This window comes from Leptonychotes weddellii, chromosome 15, assembly GCF_054177405.1.
Source record: "Leptonychotes weddellii isolate Sample4059 chromosome 15, ASM5417740v2, whole genome shotgun sequence".
NCBI classification, from domain to species: Eukaryota; Metazoa; Chordata; class Mammalia; order Carnivora; family Phocidae; genus Leptonychotes; species Leptonychotes weddellii.
This window is the reverse complement of record NC_138383.1, coordinates 13882921-13906201: the sequence shown is the minus strand read 5'-3', so window position 1 is coordinate 13906201 and position 23281 is coordinate 13882921. Positions and strand designations below refer to the sequence as shown.

General features: G+C 39.7%; 1 protein-coding gene across 1 annotated transcript in view; it reads left to right on the top strand.

The window, feature by feature from the left end:
• TANC2 (tetratricopeptide repeat, ankyrin repeat and coiled-coil containing 2) overlaps nt 1–23281 on the top strand; it is a 318672-nt gene that overhangs the window by 249855 nt on the left and 45536 nt on the right. Inside the window, exons 13-15 of the mRNA XM_081805955.1 lie at nt 2968–3134; nt 6277–6884; nt 22994–23102. Of these exons, the coding sequence (XP_081662081.1) occupies nt 2968–3134; nt 6277–6884; nt 22994–23102 (884 nt within the window). The remainder of the gene's footprint in view (nt 1–2967; nt 3135–6276; nt 6885–22993; nt 23103–23281) is intronic.

Sequence of the window (23281 nt, the reverse complement as noted above, 5' to 3'; positions counted from 1 at the left end):
ATATTCCATTGTATATATATATATACCACATCTTCTTTATCCATTCATCTGTCGATGGACATCTTGGCTCTTTCCATAGTTTGGCTATTGTGGACATTGCTGCTGTAAACATCGGAGTGCACGTACCCGTTCGGATCCCTACATTTGTCTCTTTGGGGTAAATACCCAGTAGTGCAATTGCTGGATTGTATGGTAGCTCTATTTTCAACTTTTTGAGGAACCTCCATACTGTTTTCCAGAGTGGCTACACCAGTTTGCATTCCCACCAGCAGTGTAGGAGGGTTCCCCTTTCTCCGCATCCCCGCCAACAACAGATGAAATATTTTTGATACTTCCTTCATATCACCTATATTAATAGGTGACTTCTAAATTCTTCAAGGAAGCAAATCTCCAAAAAAAGGAAAAAATAGCCAAGATTGAGGACAATATAATTAATCTTAAGTGGGACATATTTCCTTTTTTAAAAAAAAGAAATGATATATTGTCTGCTTTACTCTTGGCAAGAATAATATAATCTACTGGGAATTTATGTAAAAGAAAATTTGATTTTATCAGCAGTGGAATTATTTCATTCATTAAAATGTCTAGATAACAATTTAGAGCATGTTCTTGATCTTTATGCTTAAGAATGTGTTTGAAATGTTTTTCCCAAAGAAAATCCCAGCAGATGCATTATCACCAGACTTTTTTCCACTGGAAGATCCTGGCTTTCTGATGAAGGAGTCTGGGTGAAGTTAAGGGAGGTATAATTGAAGTTGGGCAGGCAGTGGTGTGTTGATAAAATTTTAACAGCCAGCTGGAGAAGGAGAGCTTGTAGTATTTGCTCGTTTCCACTGTGTAAATAAATATTCTCACCTCGGCTAATTTCAGGCTACCAGGCTGCTTAACAATCAGCTTTTAAAAATACTGCAGTGGGTTCTCCTGGACCAGTACAGGATGGCTTCAGCACACCACTTGGTGGGGCAAGGTGATGGTGCCCCCACTTTTGTGGGTCAGTCCATTAGTTCCAAACAACTTTTTTCTCTTCCCTAATTCTTTGGCCTTCCCTATTCTTAGGAATAATATTTTTTTCTTAGTACTGTGTCATCAAGGATGTCATTTCATTAGTAATCATTGTTAATAGAGCTGGAATCCATAGTTCATTTCAGGAAGTCACCAGTTGAAAGTAATAGTTAAAACTCTTAATAATTTGAGAACTGACTTATAGTCCTTACAATATTGAAATTAAGTTGCTATAAATATAAAGCTTGTACTTTGGGGGGAAAATAGTAAGTTTTATTAATCATGAAAAAAATCTGCATATTTTCAAATAGAAAACCAAAATATGTATTTTTGATGGGTCTTGACTCTTTTTTTTTTTTTTTAAAGATTTTATTTATTTATTTGAGAGAGAGAGAATGAGAGACAGCATCACAGGGAGGAGGGTCAGAGGGAGAAGCAGACTCCCTGCCGAGCAGGGAGCCCAATGCGGGACTCGATCCTGGGACTCCAGGATCATGACCTGAGCCAAAGGCAGTCGTTTAACCAACTGAGCCACCCAGGCGCCCTGGGTCTTGACTCTTTTAAAAGAGCCAATCTTGTACAGAAGTCCACAGACTTTTCCTTTTGTCCCCAACTTACTCTTTTCCTCCTCAGATGTAACCTGTGTTCCATTTCAGGTATTCAGTGACTTTTTTCTTCCCCCTGCTTTCCTCCCTTAAGAACCTGTCAAGTCATACTAACCACACTTGATCCTTAAACAACCCAGAGGTTAGGGGCACCGACACCTACAGAGACAAAAATCTGCATACAACTTGTGACTCCCCCAAAATTTAACTTTTAATAGCCCTTTTTTTACCTGAAGCCTTACCGATAACATAGTCAACACATATTCTGTATGGTGTATGTATTATGTAATGTATTCTTACAATAAAGTAAGCTAGAGAAAAAAGTTACTCAGAAAATCATACGAGAAAATACATTTACAGTACTGTACTGTATTTCTCTTAAAAAATCCACATGTAGGTGGACCCGTACAATTCAAAGCCATGTTGTTTAGGGTCAAATGTAGTGATTTTTACTTCTTACTTAAAATTCATTTGTACTAACGTGTGCATTCAACCTGGGGTTTTTTAAATCTCTAATTTGTTCACTGTGGTTCAAGAATCACTAAGCATTTAACGAGAGTGGAAGCCTGAAAACCCACCAAGCCTTTTTCTACAGCTTCACCCTAAAGATCAACGGATTTTATCAAGTTAGGAGAGTAGAGTATAGAGTTCAGGAGGGAACTAAACACAAAACTGGCAGGCATTTGTCTTTCCCATTGACTCCTTCCTCCTGGGAAGATCATACAAGTGTCTGGTCCCATTGAAGCTGCATTAGGTATAGTCTAGGAAGCTGCTAGTTCTGTAAGATCTTGGGATCCAACCTGCCTAGTTGAGATCTCTCTGTTGGCTGGGATTCCTTTTCTCTGTTCCACACCCTTCCTTCCCACTACACATTCACATCAAGTCATATATACTGTTTTGGACTTCACATTAAACCTTTTTGGTGGGGGCGCCGGTGGGGGGGTGGTTCCCAAAAGAACATGTGACTCTGTTCTCTTAAATGCTATCAGATAGAAAAAACCAACACATTCTTTTCAGGATTTTCAAGTATGGGAGAAAAATGAATTTCCATGTGCAAATTTTCACAAATGTCATGGTCAGGCTGTCTCACAAATGATAACATGGGGGAGATGATGATGATACATACACTTCATACATTACAGATGTAACAAAACTTTCACCCCTGGTAAAAACAAAATGAATTCACTAGATGAATTATTCTTTGTCTTTATAATAAATTATGTACCCTGAGCATTTAGTAAACACATAAGAGATCTTTTCTAATTTTTTTTTTCCCCAAACAGATACGTGATCAAAGACCCAAAAAGAACTCAGTTATCCACTTGGTAATTATTAAGTAATCTGTTTCTTTCTGTCTCAGAGAGAAAAATCCCAGATGAAGATTTCATCATCCTAATTGATGGATTAAATGAAGCAGAATTTCACAAACCGGATTATGGGGACACAATTGTTTCATTTCTGAGTAAAATGATTGGAAAATTTCCTTCTTGGCTCAAACTAATTGTAACAGTTAGGACCAGTTTACAGGTATGTGTTTGTTTGCTTTGGGACCATATATTATTTCTCTTGGAGAGTACTTAAACAGAAAAAGTTCTAGATCCTTGTTCCTTAGTGATGAGTTTTTTTAAACCTCTACCATGTCCTAGAGCACTAGCAAGAATAATTCCCAAAGAGTATATTTTGAGAGTGAGAGATCAGATGATCTCAGTCCAGTCTCTGTGTATGACTCTCTTAGTTCAGATTCCCATTCCCATTGCTCTGGATAAGTTTTGATAAAGTGTCCCTCAAAATCACATGAAAAGAAGGTCCATTTTTCTAGACTTTGTCCTGAGCACAGCAATGCAAATTATATCCCTAACACTCTAATTTGCTGTTTGAGTTTTGTTTTACTTTTTTTTTTTTTTATCATGTAATGCCATGTAAAACCCAGTTCTGTCTGCCATTTAGAGTCAGATTTTCTCCTTCCCGCCTCTGCTTCAACTCAGACAACTTTTCTATAACAGGACGGTGTATGCCGTCCTCTAAGAAATATTGGCAGCATTAAGGCTTTAGATTAAATGTACTACAACTGGGAGATAAGATTTTTTTTTTATCTTTTTTACCTTCCATCCTCACTCACTGATCACTTAATGGCCTAGAAGAAGGACTAGAAATGTGGGACTGAGCCTGCAAAGACATATGGGCTAAGGATAAATAACTTCACCTAATCTCTCACAAGGTTACATAAAACCTTGTTCTCGTTGTAGTTGAGTTGGTATCCCCTATTCCTTACATATTCATACTTGGTTTGGAACAGTTTCGCAACCTTTTTTTGCCTAACCATTGCCTTGTTTGTTGAACATCAAAGTCTCACATATTACACACCTATCCCACTATTTCGATACAACCCACTTGTAATAATTAATAGTGTACAGAAAACAGTTTCTCCTTCTTTTTCCCCATTCCCAGGGACTTAGTAGTATTTCTGCATGTTGACCAATTAGCTTTGCTGCCTTCTTCAATCGGAAACTATACTTATAATGCTGGCCACCACCTTGCAGATGTTTGTTGTTAATCTCAAAGTAATTTAAATTAAAGAATGTGGATGAATCAATGTAAATGCATCTTTACAACTAAAAATTATGTAATCTACTGTTACTGGTCAGTAACTTGATTGTTAAAAATGAAGGATGAAAAAAAGAAACTTCCAGGAACACAATCTCTGACTAGTTTTACTAAATGTATGCTTAGGAGATGTTATCCTCATTTGTATTTTTACATAATGCCATGCGCAGAGTCAAAAGACATTTTAAGTATGACTTGATGAGCAGATGACTTTAACTTTTCAGCTGTGCCAAAGGACAGGAAAAAATATGTACTACTATACATATTAATCTACAAAGTCAAAATTTCAGTGTCCTCATAAATCAAGACCTGTATAACTTCCCAGATACTTCATTCACTTTGACAAAGAATTTTCTTATTTTCATTCAGCTCTGACAGTGAAATAATTCACAGGTCTTTAAAAAAAAAGAACCCTCATATTTGATAATTCATTATTTCCACAGACATTTCTGAAGTACTCCAAGTGTGTCAGGCACTTTCTAGGAGCTGAAGATAGAGCAGTAAACAAGACAAACTATATCCCTGCCCTCATAAAGCTTATATTCCAGTGAGGAACACAAACAAAAACTAAGTGAAAAATTAAACATATATTAAAATTTTAGGTAGTATTGGTGTTCTGAAGACAAATAAAATAGGATAAACAGATAAATGGGAATTATAGTTATTTTAGATAGGGCCATGGGAAAGCCCTCTCCCAGGAGCCTGGCAAAATAATGAGATCTGATTTACCTTTTTAAAAGATTTCTTTGGCTGCTGGCCACAAAGATAATAAAAGGTAGGGGATCGAGAATAGGAGCAGTATAGGGGAAAGGCTTAGACTAGAGTGGTCATGGTAGGGACCCTGTGAAGTGGTCATATTTGGACTATACTATGAAGGAGAATCAAAAGGACTTAATGATGGGCTGAATGTGGGGTGGTCAAGAGAGAAGATTCAAAAGCAAAACATGGGATTTTGGTGCACAATTGGGTAAATGCCAGTATGAGGAAAAGAGAAAGATCATAGAGGCCTATAATTTGGTGGTGGGGTTGGTGGTAATGCGGTTCATTGACATGGGAAGGTTTTGTGGCAGGGGGCAAAATTCATTAGTTCTGATTTAGTCATGTGAAGTTTGTCTATACAACATTCCAATGTAAATGTCGAGTAGACCAACGTATACAATGAGAGCTCAGGGGAGAGGACTAAGCCGGAAACACAGGTTAGGCCTCATCCAGGCAAGGTGGAGATTACATAAAACCTTGACAAGAATCATTTCAGTGAAATGATGCGGTGTTGAATCTGATTGCAACAAAGAGAGGACAGAATGGGAAGGAGGAACAAGAGAGAGAAGTAGAGAAAACTCTTCTGTGAAGTTTTGCTAAAAATGGGGACAGAGTTTTAGGATAGTAGCTGGGGGGAGGGATTGTGGTGCCATTCGTCTGTGTGATCCAGTAAAGAAGAAGAAATTGATGCAGAAGAAAGAGGATACTTGCAGGACCAAAGTCTGTGTGCAGATAAGATGGCATCCAGAGCATAAGTAACCACAAAGCCCTATCACCTTTCCCCAGTATAATTTCCAAGCAGATCACCAAGGTACCAAGCATATTAGAAGTATTTCTTTAGGCTAAGCATCTCCAAAAAGTCTTCACTAAAATGTAGTCATCTTATTAGGAAGGTTAGAAAGGCACATTTTTATATGGTGTTCTTTGAGTCCTTGTGCATTTCTCTTATTGAATTGTACTTTGATGTTACGCCATGATTTACACTAAGATTACAACAAAAGAGTTATATGGCACTCCACTTTCTATTTATGTTAGGGGTGTAATTTAGAATATTGACTATTAAATCACTCCTAAAGTACCCTTTGTGAAGACCAATAAAAAATTATCTCAAGTCTCAATGTTAGGAAAAGTTGTGTCCCCTCTGTGCAACAAATTTGTTTTAACCTATGCATACTAATACTTGATCATATTTCCCTCTTTGGCCACTCGGAAGTTTAGAATAAATGTGTGGACCTCAGAGTGTATCACAAGAGTTAGGGGAAACTGAAGGTCTTTCTGTCTCTCTCTCTCTCTCCATCTGTTTTAGGAAATTACCAAGCTGCTGCCTTTCCATAGGATTTTTTTGGATCGACTAGAAGAGAATGAAGCCATAGACCAGGATCTGCAGGCTTACATCCTGCACCGGATACACAGCAGCTCAGAGATCCAGAATAACATTTCACTTAATGGCAAAATGGACAATACTACATTTGGCAAACTCAGTTCTCACCTCAAGACCCTCAGTCAAGGGTCCTATCTATACCTGAAACTCACATTTGACCTCATAGAGAAAGGCTATCTAGTGTTAAAGAGCTCTAGCTACAAAGTAGTTCCTGTTTCGCTCTCTGAGGTTTATTTACTCCAGTGCAATATGAAGTTCCCAACCCAGTCTTCCTTTGACCGGGTGATGCCTCTCCTGAATGTGGCAGTGGCCTCTCTGCACCCACTCACTGATGAACATATCTTCCAGGCCATCAATGCTGGTAGCATTGAAGGCACCCTAGAATGGGAGGATTTTCAGCAGAGAATGGAGAACCTCTCCATGTTCCTAATCAAGCGCAGAGACATGACTCGTATGTTTGTACATCCTTCTTTTCGAGAATGGCTTATCTGGAGAGAAGAAGGAGAGAAAACCAAATTTCTCTGTGATCCCAGGTAAGCCATAGACCTGTAATAAGCAATTCTGAGCCTATTTTGTATTGATTGCATGGAGCATGGGTATTGAAAGCAGTGAGAAGTGCTCTTCATTGAACATTTCACACAAAGGAAACATCATCTCTGTTTCTTCTCAAGACAAGGCTGTAATGAGGTTTTTGTTTTCTCACAGTGTTATTTCCATAAGACTCAAAATCTGCATAGATATTTAGAATACCCCCCTACCTTTCTATATATTCCTAAATAATTTTCTTTGTGCTAGTGAACCCAGGCTATAATTAATTTAGCCATTTCATAGACTTCCTCAGTGTTCTTCTGATATGAAGAAAGAATTGATATATTGTTCATCTCTTTGACTTAAACCAGAATCATTTTAAAATTGCAGTTGCCCTTTTAAAAGTCATATCATTTTTAAAGCCACCAGTGACTAACCCCATTAAAGCCCATCCAGTGCTAAGGTTTATGCTGGAAAATGGAATCTTAAACCTCACAGCTGAAACAGACCTGAAGAGATCAGCTGGCCTAGCTGCTCTCCCTGTAGATGAAGAAGTTGCCATTGTCCCCATTTTACAAAGGCCTTAAGATGCTGAATCAGTGCCAGAAGTCATCAAGTTAATAGATAGAAGGAAGGACTAGAAAACGAATGGTAGATATGTGGTATGTACCACCTTTCCCTGCCCTGCAGTCATGCACGCCCAGCACTCTTGCCTGATGAGCTTGACCCTGACTTAACAATCTTTCTCAGCTCAACAAGCCAGACTAGGTGTGAAACTGTTTCCCATTCTCTTGGGTAGAACCTGGATCTCTAGCATCCTAGTGGGGTGTGCTTTCTACTCCACACTACCTTTTTAAAAGAATTACTCCTTTAACAAAGTTGGTGTTTTCATATATCCCTGCCTTCCGGGAAACAAAGAAGACACCAACAACAGAGCTGGCAAATGCAGAGCTTATTCTGGCTCAGAAAGAAGAGAGGCCAAATTTGGCTGTGCCTCCGACCGTGACTCATCAGAGAGGCTAAACCTCTCTGGCCACGCTGGGGTTTTATTTCTCCCCTGGCGTGTTCTTCACCCGGCCTTGTTGGACACAACTGTGCTTGTGGGCATGCTGCTCAGCCTACTACATGCCAATTTGTTAGAAAATTAGTTCCAGATTCTGATGAAGATATTAAGCCAGGCAGTAGATTCTGTGGTATTTTCCCTGAGAGAGAAACTTTTAAAGAAACAAGCTACAGTGGAAAGAACATGGGTTTTTGAGTCATTACCTGCATATAAATTCTGTTTCTTCTAGGAACTGTGACCTTTGGAGAGTTTTATGTTTCTGAGACAATTTTCTTATCTATGTAAAAGAGATAATAATTCCTAAAGTTGTTGAAAACTAAATGAGGTCGTATAGTATAATTCCTAAAATAGCACAGAGTACAAAGAAAGTGTTCAAGGAATCTTCTTCCGCTGCCACCCCACCCTTTGCAGTAATAGACCCTTTAGATATACCTTAACTAAATCCTGTGGCTAATTGGATAGGCAACAGTAGTCCTCTGCTATTAGCATTCGGGGGCCCAAAATTTAAAAAAAACAAAACAGAACTTGAGTCTGAGTCTCTTCTATGAATTGTATGACATTCCCAAGAGTATTTTATTATAAATCCCACTAGTACTGCTACTATGCTAAATACATAGAGTTGGAAACCACATATTTAATAAAAAGAACCAATCTAGAATTGCCTCATGAACACTTTGAAATCAGTTTCCAGAGAAACTTTGCCAGTTGATCTCTCTCTCTCTTCCTGGAACATCTCAGAGAATTGAATGCTGAAGTACAAGGCAGCCAGGCTCCCACTGAATTAACAGTGTCCTGACAACAGATAAAACCCTCAGGGGCTCCCAGAGGAGAAAATATGGCATTTTGCAGCCATATCCTGACTTTACAAGCTTATCTTCTCAACATGATTTAGCCAGAAGCGTTTTGGCAACAAGCTGATACACTGGCACAAGCAAACACTTCTAACTTCAGATGCTGTGTGGTCTGTTCCCTGGTGATTGAATAACACACAGAGCTGCTGAGGGATCATCATATATCACTTAATGGCAGAGAGAATAAAATAGTAGGACCAGGAATTACCAAAAAAGCTTCTTTACATTTCATTTCAGTTGGAATCCAGCCTTCTATCCAGCACTGTCTGGCACCAGCTTTGTTACTAAAGTATTGATCTCAGAGTTTGAGGCCCCCCTGGGTCAATGAGGTAGAAATTCACTAAGAATTTAATGCTATGGGCAAAGCCCAAGCTGGCCTTTCAAAGAAACTGGCTATAATTGCTTTCCATTTCAGGCAAGTCTGATTAGCAGGACTCTTCCAAAGCAGGCGATTGTCTTTGTGGCCTTCAGCCTCTGCTTCCTGTACATTTCCCCTCTGCTCTTCTGTTTCTCCCCAGTTTCTGTCTAGAGCATCGCACGTATTTCCGTAGACCAGAGAGACCAACTCTGTGCCTCTGAAATCATGCTATGTAAGCCAGTGCTGACAGGCCTGTCTCGGTGTAAGGAGAACTCTCAGAGGCAGCAGAACATCTCTGTCTCTTCTAGTCCATCTTCCTTGGCTTTCAACACTCACTCGTTCACCCTGAACTAGCTGACCTTATTAGGGAATTAGACACAGACGAGAATATTCTATACTGAAGTCAAAAAGTAGTTGATCTTCATCAGAAATAGGCCACCCACGGAGGTACTTATGCTAAGCTGAAGAGAGTCAATAATCTGAGGATGGTGCTGGAAAGAGGAAATAGCAGAGCCAGAGGTCAGTGCTACAGCTGAGATAGAGTTTTCCTTATTTTAAATATCAGACGGCCTGTTGTCCCAGGATGTCAGAGAACTGACATCCCAGAGAGAATGACCTAATGTTGCATAAACATATAACTGTCACAGAAAGAGATGAGTTATAGATGTCTTTTCTCAGCTTGGTAACAGGATGGGTGTGTGTGGGTGTATCAAACTGTGAGCAGAGCATCACTGAAAAATTTATCACATCAGAACTTCTAAAACTTTGGATTGCATTCTGGATGAAAATATGCCTCTTGAAGCCCTGACAAACGTTAGACCTCACCACTTTATCCTGCTTTCCATTTCCCACTATTCATCACTGTCATATCCTGTCATACTCTGAAATTAATCCATTTTATATTTTATTCCCTCGGGCACTGAGATATCAGATTAACTCACTAATCTTATAAACTAATCTCTGCTATTATGCTAATAAGAGGGAGATAGAAAACCCATCTGAAGCGACTTGTGCATTTCAAGTAAGGCGTTTGAGAAAACAAGTCATCAGTCTTTGTTATCTAACCTATTGATGACTTTGATAGTTGAAATTTGAGGCTGGGAGAGTAAACAGTTGGGGGCTGCTGGCCCTGTGCAGCTTAATATTTCTGCAGAGCGTTAGGCTAGCCCTGCATGAACCCCCACCCTTTTTTTGTTTCCTTTCTTCACTATCTTTGTCTTCCTGGTATCTAGCCTCCCCTTCCATAGGAACAGATCACAGATTAACATTTAAGTATATAAATGTATATAGGAGTATATATATATAAGATCTTTATATAAAGATCAGAAGACTCAGTTGCCTTATTTTTAAGTGTTTGAATAAAACACATGAGGCTTGTGAACTTTGTTGAGTACTGAACTGCTACGACCTAATGAAGTTCCGATTTGGGAGCCTGATTTGGGTTGACCTGATTTCCTCAAACTAAGAGAAGCAAACTTTATGGCAGGTGAAAAAGGAGGGGGAAGGGCTACACAAATCCCTTTTGAGGATAGTTGAGTATTTACTTGACTCTCTGTGACTGGAGTTGATATCTTATAATACATGGTCTGTTGAGATTTGTCCTAGTTATTTTGGTCATATTAGTCCATGAGTTACACATTGGAGACCTGATGCTCCAAAATCCATGCCACAAAGCAGACTGTCAGAGGAGAATAAGCAATTTTCCTAAGGCAAAAAGAAGTCATTCCCCCTAAAAGGGAAAACTAACTTTGTGCAGAGGACCTGCACAGCCTGCCTTCTTATAGAATACATGGGACTGAAATAACCACAGAATGGTGAGTTGCAGAGTTAAGGTGATCTGATTTTTTTTTTTATAATCACGAGGATTTTTTTTTATTATGTTAATCACCATACATTACATCATTAGTTTTTGATGTAGTGTTCCATGATTCATTGTTTGTGCATAACACCCAGTGCTCCATGCAGAACGTGCCCTCTTTAATACTGTTTTAATCCAAACATGAGCCTCCGGGCAGGATGACATTTAACCTTGCCCTCTCTGAAGCACAAACTCTAGGTTACTACTGATAGCCATTGCAGGCTCCCACAACAAACCCTTAAATTGGGAATAGGTTCTGCTTTCCAAAAGCATTAGGAAAGAATTCAGCAGTGATGGAACATGGGAAGGAAAAAAGGGTCTGGAACCATATCAGCCCTTAGGAGGTTTGGAAGAGTTACGTCAAGGAAAAAGACAATGTACATCCTTTACTGGCACTTGACTTAGTAGATGATCTTACCTGCCTGGAAATATTAACTCTCCAATCTCTGTGCTGGGTCTACATCTGCTGCACTTCTAATTCGTTTCTGTCACTGAGGGGAAATTAGTCTTCTGATGTTACAATTTGCATGTGTACTTTCCAAGGAGAGATTTCTTTGATATGTCATATTATTAGAGATTTGTCTAATTTGCCAATAAATTTTTTCCCTTATTATCTAATCCAGTTTCTGACTCCCTATTGGCATCAAGAATAAATGTGGGACTCATATCTGAAGTGTATTACTCTAGTGACCTCAGGTCATGGTTTTGTGATTTAATTTAGCAAGGGAGAAATTAGATGAAATCTAATGTATATCTTGGAATACGTCCAGTTTGCCAACTGTATGAATGTCCTTCAACTTTACAAATTTGTTTTCTCTCCGTATAAATCATGGGGCCCACATCTATTAGTCAAATAGGCATACTGTTCCCATCTTTAAAACTCTTATGCCTTCAACAATAACACTTTTTTTTTTTCCCTTTTCCAAATCCAAAATTAAGTTTGGAAAAAGCTAGTAGTCATTCTTACTGTCATAAAAACTCATGTGAAGTTTGCTAAGTTAATAAATATACAAAGAAATAGTTATTATGATAAGATGGAGAGAGCATTCTTTTATGATTTGGAAGGCATGCAGAAGAGTCAACGAAAGAAAACACAAAACGGACTTGTACTGTTCTATATTTGATTTTGCTACAAGAAAGTAATATTGCTTTATATGTTTAAAGTTATATATAAATATATGGGCGCCTGGGTGGCTCAGTCGTTAAGTGTCTGCCTTCGGCGCAGGTCATGATCCCAGGGTTCTGGGATCGAGCCCTGCATTGGGCTCCCTGCTCTGCGGGAAGCCTGCTTCTCCCTCTCCCACTCCCCCTGCTTGTGTTCCCTCTCTCGCTGTGTCTCTCTCTGTCAAATAAATAAAATCTTAAAAAAAATAGTTATATATAAATATATAGATATATGTATATACATACGTGTATATATGTATGTATGTGTGTGTGTGTATATATATACATATATATATATATTTTTTTTTTTTTAAGTGGGTATGCCCTGAATAGCAAATGCTGGTTAAAACAACTTACCTAAAAATCTAAAATGGGAAGTAGAGCAGGTGATTAAGGAAAAGTTTTGGTACTGAAAGTAGCATAGGAAATAGAGGCTAATTTGTCCTATTAATGAGTCTCTGAAGCAACACTGGCCGAATGAAAAGATGGGAATCCCACAGGCTTTCCTAGGTTGTCAAACCACGATTAATGGCGCAGCAATCAGAAGTAGTTACCACCAGCTTAGGGGGACATGACAGCACATTTTCTTTGTTGTGAGTACAGCAACTTACTCAGCTGTCTCTGGAGACTTTCAAAAGCAGCTAGAGCTCCACATTTGGTAAAATCAGCACTAATAGGCTTCCATCCTCTCAACCGTAAGAACCCACAGCCGTGAGACATGTACTCACATGTATTCATTCAGCCATCGGCATATTCAGTTGGCTCTACCGTTCCAGTTTTACTCGAAAGTATTCACGGATTTATTTCCACCTCTACAGACCACACCCTAGGTTCTCACATGAACTGCTTTAGCCTCCTAACTACGGAGAGCCTCCCCTCTATCCATTCTCCACCAGCAGCCAGTCATTTTTTCTAAAGCACAAATTCAACCATATAACTTCCTCTTGAAAATTCTTTAATGGCTACTTCAAAGCCCTCCATAACAAAGATATCTTCTGCCCACCTTTTTAAATTGAGCTCATTCATTCTCCCTCTTATTCATGATATTCTGGTCATAACTGATTGCCTGCAAATTCCTAGAACTTACTAAGCTCTCTCCCACCTCTGGGCCTTTGCACTTAACAATTCCCGCCGTCTGGAGCTCATTTTCTCTGGCTCATCACATGGCAAGATCTCTCACTCCTCCTTCAGATCTCAGCTTAAAATGCCATTTCCTCAGAGAGACTTCCACTTGTCACCTTATATAAGTAAGTCCCTCCTTGTTTTAGCATAGCAACCTGTACACTTCCTTCCTAACAGTTGTCACACTCTATTATTAATTTGTTATATGTGAATACTTGTTTATATTGTCCGTTCTCCCCTCCAGAATGTGAGTGCGCTCATGAGGACAGGAGCCTTTTCTATCATGCTCACCTTGGGCTTCCTAATGATTAATACAGTACCTGGCACACAGTCAGCACTCAGTAAATATTTTTTTAAATAATGGATTAAGGAAACAAAGGAATGATAAGTGGTACTAATTTTAAGCTTGCAGCTAAAAATATTTGAGAAACTCTCCTGACAGTTCAACAGTGTCTTTTGTTCACTCTGTCACCATGTGTAAGGAATAAGTGAAGACATGCATTTCAGCAAAGATTCAATGAACAGTTATTAAGTAATCTTTTCACGACTGTGTTAAGCACTGCAGAGGATACAAATATAAGTTAGATAGATCTGTCTACCAGGACTTACAGGTTAGTGGTTTTAACAGACACATTTATAACTAGCTATATATCAAGGCAGAGTGCTATGCTAGAGGTATAAACAATGAGCTGAGCAGCATGGAGGAGGAAGAGAGAAGTGATAAATCTTCAGTGCCTGCTGTTATTGTTTTAAATTGTCACAATTCAATGTAGTCATAGCTCTTCTGCTTCATGAATCCCTGCCAACTGCCCCAAGACTTCATTATCAGAGGACAAGTATCCATTTTCCTCAGGCCAGTGATGCATTAACGGAACAGAAGGGCTGTAGGAAACTGTGGAGCCAAGTGGGAGAAAGAAGGAAATTTCTATCAGATTCAATGTTTAAAAAGAAGGAATGTTGCTCCACCCATTTCTACAAAAGCAGATCTTACGCACACTTTACTTTTACAGTCTGCGACTTAGGGTTGACTTTCATCAGGCTCTTTTATTTCACTTCCACACTGGATATGAAACAGTAGGACAAGCTGACTAGCAATGTGTTTTGTATCCAGGTGCCATGAGAAAACCATGACGAGAACATGCCAAAGCAGTTACTGACTGATAAACTAAAGATGGAAGAAATTTTTGCAAAGATCTGTGGGTGTCATTTGCTGAGAATTGATAGCAACAAGCAGACTGTAAGGCAGCAACCACCAGAGTATGGCTGCAGGCAGGATTCTTAAGATGAGAGGTGGAAAAGATCAGGAATGTCAGTCTCTTCTCAGTATTTGAGTTCTAGTTATACTCATTTCACAGCCCACAGTGGCAACAGAGATGCCTGCAAATTCAAGGCCAAAGTGGATTAGTGAATTAGAAAGCGGATCCGCAAGTCCTTGTGTTGCTCTTCCTTGAGCCCATCCACTCAGCATGGATTCGTTCATGAAACATTTATTGCACTTCTACTCTACACCAACGACTGTGCTATCCACCAGAGAAACTTAGACTAGTGAGACACCTCCTGACACTAAAGCCATTACCTTCTAAAGGGAAGCAACCAAAAATAGTGCCATAGCACAGAGTACCCTAGGAACCTAGACAAAGAGGAAATACTTTGCAGAAGAGGTGACATTTCAGTTGCGCCTTGAAGGATGAGTTGATTCCATGAAGCAGCGCTGGAGTGGGAGAGCACTGTAGGCAGGCAAGAAAAGGTCATGGCAGGAGCAAAAGCAGGTGTGAAGATAGGAAATGCCTTTGCGGAATTGTGAGAAGATGTGGTTAGAGGATAAGACACGTGGTCAGAAAGAATGAATGGAAGTGTCACTAGGAAGAAAGCCTTAACTGCCATGTTTAAGACTTCACAGTTTATTCTGTAGATAACAGAGAGTCTCTATAACTTTTTAAGGACGAGGAGACAAGTAATCTTGTTACATTCTATTATTAATTTGTTATATGTGAATACTTGTTTATATTGTCCGTTTTCTCCTCCAGAATGTGAGTGAGCTCATGAGGACAGGAGCCTTTTCTATCATGCTCACCTTGGGCTTCCTAATGATTAATACAGTACCTGGCACACAGTCAGCACTCAGTAAATATTTTTTTAAATAATGGATTAAGGAAACAAAGGAATGATAAGTGGTACTAATTTTAAGCTTGCAGCTAAAAATATTTGAGAAACTCTCCTGACAGTTCAACAGTGTCTTTTGTTCACTCTGTCACCATATGTAAGGAATAAGACAAGATCAAGTAACTCTGATGTGAAAAATAGTTCTGACGAGTGGTGTGTGGAAGATGGGTTGAAGAAGAGAAGAGAGTGCAGGTAGGGATACTAGTTATGAAGTTTATAGCAATTGTGTAGGTGAAAAATGCCAACACCTACAATGTGAGAATAGAGAGCAAGGTATATGTAGGAGAGACATTTTGGAGATACTCAGAAGCACTTGGTCTTTTTGTGTGTTTAGTCAGTGAGGGTGGATGGCTCAAAAATGACTGTAGAACTTACCTCAAATATTTTTGGAGGGGAGTGAAGCTACTGACCAATGTAGGGCATTCTGATGGAGGAGAGCTTCTAGCATGAGCAAAGGCAGGAGGAAGAATAATAGGATTAATGGGAGAAGATGAGTCCTGTTTTGGACATGTTGTTAATGAATTACCTCCAAGGAAGGTGCACAAGTATATTTAGAAATGTGCCTGAAAAATAGGGAAAGAGAAAAGTCAAAGCACAGGGTTATGAATTTGGAAGTCATCAGCAAATAAGTGACAGCAGAAGTTGTAGGACTAAACAAGATCACCCAAGTTAAGAGTATAAAGCAGGAAGTTTAGAAGCGTGAAAACAGAATAGTTATATTTAAATGCTCGGGGAAAATGATAAACTAATCATTTGCAAGGGAAATATTAGAAGAAACAAGAGAAAGTAAGGTCACCGAAGTCAAAGGAGAAAATTTTTCTGGGCCAGGTCTGAAGTGATGAATATAATTTCTGCCTATATTCCATTAGCCAGAACTCTGTCCACGACCCCACTTGAGTAAGTGAATGCAAGGTTCCTGGTGGACTAGCCACCTCCCAGCAGCAAGGGTTGGCTGTGAAAGGGAGCACAGATCTTCTGTAGGCAGTTCTCTGCCCCATAATTCCGATTTCAGTAGGTCTCCCTAAATAATTCCCCACATCTGCCTCTGTACATAAAGACATTCCACAGCAGCAACACACATTATTTCTGCCCGAGTTACACAATAGATGAGCTGGCTTTAGACTGTAAGCAGCACCTTGGCAGCAGGCTCTAACACTACCACTTGAGCACATCTGAGCACTGCACAGAAGAATAGCACCTAAGTGGTGTTTCTCTGAAACACTAACGGGTTGTATATCGACTTGCAGCATAAGAGCTAATGAAATCTTTGTGACTACACATCAGTGACTGCGACTAGAACAATGGAGAAAACATCCATGCTGGAAATACTTAAGTTAAACATTTGTTAGCATGTTTCCCTACTACAAATAGAAACTTTTAAGTCTAGCTGTCTCCCTGGGGTGTTAAGCGAAAATCTATTAGAAAAACAATCACAGTGCCATTATATATTTTGTGTAAAACAACTCTTCTTCAGTTTTCAAACCGTTAAATGGGCGGAGGGAAGGGAGGGTGATTCTTGCTTTATAAAGGGTTTTTTTTTTTTTTTCCTCTAAAAGACTCAATAGCTCTGAAGTCTTGAGGTATAGGGAAACAGGGTTATTCTGTAAGAGTAGCTCCTCGCTGCCTTGTAATCTGTCGGTGTCTAAGGGTGAGCATCACTTGTCTCCAATAATCCGTATCAAGGGGCTGCTGATGCCTGCAAAGGAGAATGGAGGTAGGATCGACCCTCTGCTATTCTGGATACTACCTTTTCTGCCTTTTGTCAGAACATATACATCCAGGAGGATAGGGGAGAGGAGACAGTGCTGGGGGGAGGGTTCTTCAACTCTGACCTGTGATTGGTTCTCCCCTAAAATACCTAAAAGCAAATCCATCCAAATATAAAGTTTAATATCCTCTTGAAAAACCTCTGGTCTACATGAGAAATTTATATTCTTCCTGTTAGCTTAACTTTTACTTTATTTCTTAGGGACCAGTTAACTCTGTCTTCCTCTCCCCTCTCTGCCTGAAATTATGCTACCAAGTTTTCCTGCATTGACTAACAGTGAATGGCACCCATACCCAATATCTGTTACCTGATGTGTGGATTTCTCTTTTGGTTGTGAAGGTAGTGGAGTCAAGGTGTGAGAGGGGTAAGGATTGGGGTTCAGGATAAGGTATCGCATTTAAAGATTAAAGTTCTGTTTGAGCACACAGTTATCTTCCAATATGTATAAAGTCATGTGGTTAATATTCATTCCTTAAGTATAGCACTATGCTAGTTCTTACGGAGAATATAAAAGAAATAAAAAATACATCTCACTTGGGCGCCTCGGTGGCTCAGTTGGTTAAGCGACTGCCTTCGGCTCAGGTCATGATCCTGGAGTCCCTAGATTGAGTCCCGCATCGGGCTCCCTGCTCAGCAGGGTGCCTGTTTCTCCCTCTGACCCTCCCCCCTCTCATGTGCTCTCTCTCTCTCATTCTCTCTGTCTCAAATAAATAAATAAAATCTTAAAAAAAAAGAAAAATACATCTCACTTAATGTAGCTCACTTAATTCTCACCACAGCCCTGAGAGGTCGTTATCACTATTCCTGTCTTACAGAGAGGTTAAGTAGCTTTTCCAAGGTTACAAAGCTTCTAAGTGACAGAACTAGGAATTGAACATAGGTCTATTTTGATTTTGTTTCAGAGATGAAGAGGCAGCACGGTGAATGCAGACAGGGAAGTTTGATATGTAACTTTGAATCACAAGGTGATCTCATTATATATAAACTATGTGAAAATAATTCTGCCTTCACCACTGCCCCCCCATTTGGTCTTTATCACCACATATGAACCCACACCAAAGTTGACTTTGATTACTACTGTCTTTAATTATAGAGGGAAGACACAGTCGTGTTCAGTCATGCTTAAACTCATGTCACACTGATGAGGGTTCCCTCTGTTTCTTAACTAGTCTCTCCCAAAATGCCAATCAAAAAATGTCAAAATTAATTGCTGATTTTAATTATGTTAAGAATTCGGGGTTTATACCATACAAATGAATACACTGCTCTTTATACTGGTTGACTTTTTCACGTAAATATGCCCATTTCTCACAGAAATGAAAACCAAGTTGCGAATCTCGTCAATGTGTTAACAGAACTAGATTCCAGAAAACCCTGGGTTCTCATCCCAGCTCTTTTTGATCCCAGCCATGTGAGCTGGGAGCTGTCCTTTAGTCTTGCCAAGTCTCCGTCTTCCACCATAGTATTAGGAGTAATATTTAGTCCTATCTATAGTACAGGTGTTTGTGAGAATCTAAAAAAGTGTTAAAGTAGTTTTAAAACCATAAGGTAGTGTGCAACTTTATGGTATTATTAATTCAGTCATTCTACAAATATGTGTTCCTATTGCCTAGGAGTACATGTGTGAAAAACATGGCTTCCAGCCTCCATACAGTCTTTTTTTTTTTTTTTTAAAGATTTTATTTACTTATTTGACAGAGAGAGAGACAGAGAGAGAGCACAAGTAGGCAGAGTGACAGGCAGATGGAGAGGGAGAAACAGGCTCTCCGCTGAGCAGGGAGCCGGATGCGGGGCTCGATCCCAAGACCCCAGGATCATGACCTGAGCCGAAAGCAGCCGCTTAACGGACTGAGCCACCCAGGCGCCCCTAGCCTCCATACAGTCTTGTGGGAAGACTGACATGCAGACAGGTAGTGTGCTGCAGTAGGTGTGATGGGGATGTGTACCAAGGACAAGAATCTAAGGGAAAGAGCCCCTGAGTCTATCTGGTGGGACCACCAGAGAACCAGGGAAGACTTCACAGAGGAGATGGTGTGAACTGAGACTTCAAGAATGAGAAATAGTTTGCCCTGACCAACTAAAAGGGGAAGAAAATTACAAGCAGAGGGAAAGCATGTTTGAAAACCTAGAATAATTTACTCTGTCTGAAATTGGAAACACAAGGTAAAAAGGTAAAGACAAATAGACAAGGGACAAATTATGGCGAGCCTTTGAATACCATGCTAAGGAGTTTAGATTATGTATGGGAGGAAGTATAAAGTCATTGAAGAATTTTGAGCAGACTTTTTGTCATGTTTCTGCACTGTAGATTATTGGCATGGGCCAGGGAGCAGGGAGTGGAGAGAAGGAGGCTCTTGCAGTTATCCAAGAGAGAAAGTATAAAGAGAGGAGAAATACAACTGCTAGATTTTATGCCTGAGTGACTGGCAATACATTAAAAAATAAATCCTACATGGATTTGGTTTTGAGGGAGAGCTTCAGCTTCAAGTAGTGTCATTATGACAGGTCATGTGAATGATCATTTGAAGGAAGAGAGGTCCAGCAGGCAATTAGAGAAGCAAAACAATATGTCTGTGCTAGAGATGTCACCGCGGTGAGAGCCGAAGCCAGGAGACCTAGGAAATAAGAGGAAATGGGAAATAAAGCAGAGAAGTTACATCACTGAAGGAAATGGGAGAAAAAGTACCCGGGTGGTGTCACAGATGTCAAGAGAAGAGAGTTCCAGGGGAGGTAGTCAATAAGGCCTAATGCTGGAGGGAAAAAAGAAAAAGATAAAGCTCAAAGGCTAAAAGACAACCAATTAAGAGGCTGCTGGTAATCTCAGAATTGCGAGGCTAGGAGTGAGAAGGAGTAAGGTTTGGAAGTGAGCAAATAATTAGAAAACAGAAACAAACACAGACAAGTGTAATGTAACACATTCAGATGGTAGGTTAGCTGGTGGCGCCATTTCTTATCAGAACAGTAAGGGACAGATGGAAATGCCAGCGTATAATATAAATTGCTGTTTTCCTTCGTGTCCTGAACACCATAAACTCCAATGAACTGATCAGAACCATTCTTTCATGAATACTGTGATATGCTTCATCTTTGCCTTGATTCATGTTGCTTGCTGTTTCTCCTTCGTGCCAGATCAACAACAGTAAACGCAAGCACTATCCTCTCTAACTAGCTGGAATGCGTACTAAAGAAATACAAACATTTTACCAGGATTTCTTAGTTATGGTAGTAAAATGAAAACACTAGGGCAACGTCAGTTCTGTGTCTAATTCATTTCCACGTCAGATGTGAGTTTTTTATCTTAACCCTGATGAGCATGGCCTGAAGCGTAGGTAGTGGGTCAGAGGCCTGTATTCAGGGGTTCTAGTATTATGTAGCTGAGTCTATGGATGAGTCACTTAAAGTAATAATTCTTACACCGGGGAGGCTACAGTAATTTCAGTGTTAATAACTGGATAGGACTTTGAGAAATTGAGAAAGGACACTTCATAAATGTTGCGTGTCATCTTCTAATGTGCTCTATTAAAATAGCCTACCAACTAAATTGGGCTTTCAAAGGATAAATAAAAGTTCAGTAGCAATTTCCAGATTTTTGAATATAAAACGATCTGGGCTCATACCTTCGGATGATACTGATGATTTCATGCAAGCTACACTTCTCTGAGACTTTCTTTCAATTAAATAACTTCCTTTCCATTATGGTTATTTTATCCAGTGAAATAAGTTGGCATAGTATCCACTAGAATTCAGAAATTCTTGAAGCTCAAGGTTAGAACATGATAGAATTCCTTTTTAAAGTCTTTTTGGAGTGAAATCTCTTTATAATGATTCCTGGTTAAGTTGTCCCATCCTCTAGTCTTCAGAGTCTTTACTGAACCTTGAAAAAAAAAAAAAAATCAAAGAATAAATTTAAAATGTATTTGTTTTTTCAGACTTTAGTGTGAGGTATCTCCAAATTTGGTTAAACCTGGCAGAGTAGCCAGTGAGAGAAAATCATCCAGTAGATATTTGGGCCTCTTTTTAGGGAAGTATTATCAATGAAAACTTACTTGCTATTTTTTTTTCCTTCTTTTTGACTAATTCATTAGACTTGAACTGAGACAATGGTTTCATTTCTTCTTCTGTGACACTCCAAGTGAAAGGAATAGAAGAGTTTTGTTACCAGTGGCATAAAGAACTCTACTGAGCACCAACCTGGTGGGCAGTAGCCTTAGTCCTAAGTGTCTGCAGTTCCTACAGGCTAGAGCAAATGTGCTAAGAAGGCATATCCCAAAGGTGATCTAGCACCCTTTCTTTAATACCCAGCTTTCTCTTGCTTCCAAAAAAGGTTACTGAGAATTTTTATATGCAATACACTGTGTTAGGCACTCCAGGGAATATAAATAACTCAGAATTTCTGTCATAATGTAAATAGAAATACACACACATGTTATATACATACACACACACATATATACATACATGCATACATTCACACTTAAAGGAATATATCAGGGGCACCTGGGTGGCACAGTCGGTTGGGCATCAGACTCTTGGTTTTGGCTCAGGTCTGATCTCGGGGTCATGAGATTGAGCCCTGCTTCAGGCTCCACACTCAACGTGGAGTCTGCTTGAGATGCTCTCTCTCCCTCTCCCTCTGCTCCTCCCCCCACCCCCCTTCACATAAATAAATAAAATCTTTTTGAAAATAAGAATATATATCATTAGGATGCTTTGAGCTAGAAGAACTAGAATATTCCAACCGAAATGGAGTATACATATATTTTATAAATGTATGAAGTATACAATAATGTGTAAAGTATAAATGCATTACTTCATATAACAAGTCCAAACTTCGGGCAGCTTCTGATGCCGTACAGTCAGGACTTAGGCTCTATTTTTCTCCAGTTCTCTTAGTTTAGCCCTTCTGTTAGCTTTGTCTTCAGACCAGATGACCCCATGATGCGAGAGAGCCATGGCAGATCTGAGTATCATGGACTGATAAGACAACATGCAGAGGCGGAAAAGAGAGTTTTCTCTTTCTTAAGAGATTAGGGATCCATTTTCAAGGAGAAGGGGGAATGGATGCCGTCAGGAAACCTACAGTCAAGTAGAGGAGAGAGCATGAAATAGTGTGCTACATACTGTACAAGAGAGGTATACAATCTATAATGCTTGTACCAAAAAGAAAATACTCCCTGTTTCTCAGCTGCGGGGAAGGTGGAGGGGATCAAAGAAGACTTCACTTGGGGAAGAGGTGGTTAATCCGTCTGGGGACTTGTTGAGCTTGAGGTATGTGGGACCTCCAGGTGGAGAAATCCAACAAACAGTTGGATGTATATTGGTGTAAGTCTCGGAAGTCTAGATCAAGAAGAAGACACAGTGGTGGTGAAGGCTCTCAGGATGGATGAGCTAATGGAGCAAGGACAGACTAGGACCAAAAAGGAGATCCTGAGGAGCACTGACATTTAAAGCATGGGTAAAATAAGAGGAGAGTTCACAGAGACAGAAAATAAAAAATGAATCTTTTAATGCCATCTGTGTGTGGGATGGGTGTAAGCCAACTAGAAATGACATTTTGTGATATTCACACATGTGATCTGGGTAAAGGACTGGTAATAGCTAGGGACCTTTCAAAATCCATTATTTGCCCAGCAGCAGGTACCCTACTCTAAGAAACTGGTTGAATGAGAGAGAGTTTTGCTGGAGGTATGGCTGGACCTGGACAGTCCCCCACCCAATGCAGAATGGGGGCATTACAGTTCTAAAATGAGTCTCTTTTTCTTTGCAGGAGTGGTCACACATTACTTGCTTTCTGGTTTTCTCGCCAAGAGGGAAAACTAAACCGACAGCAGACTATTGAACTGGGACATCACATCCTCAAAGCACACATTTTTAAGGTAATTAAGAAAAGTTGAAGGCTTTTTTCTTTCTATCTCCGGCAGGCTTTCCTTAACACTGTGTATGAAGCTACTCTCATTTCAGTGTAGTCCCTGCTTTTTGTTATAAAATGTGGCCTGTCCCTCTCAAGGCCTTTGGAAAAGAGAACCACATTTGTCGTCTCCCAGCTTAGCAGATT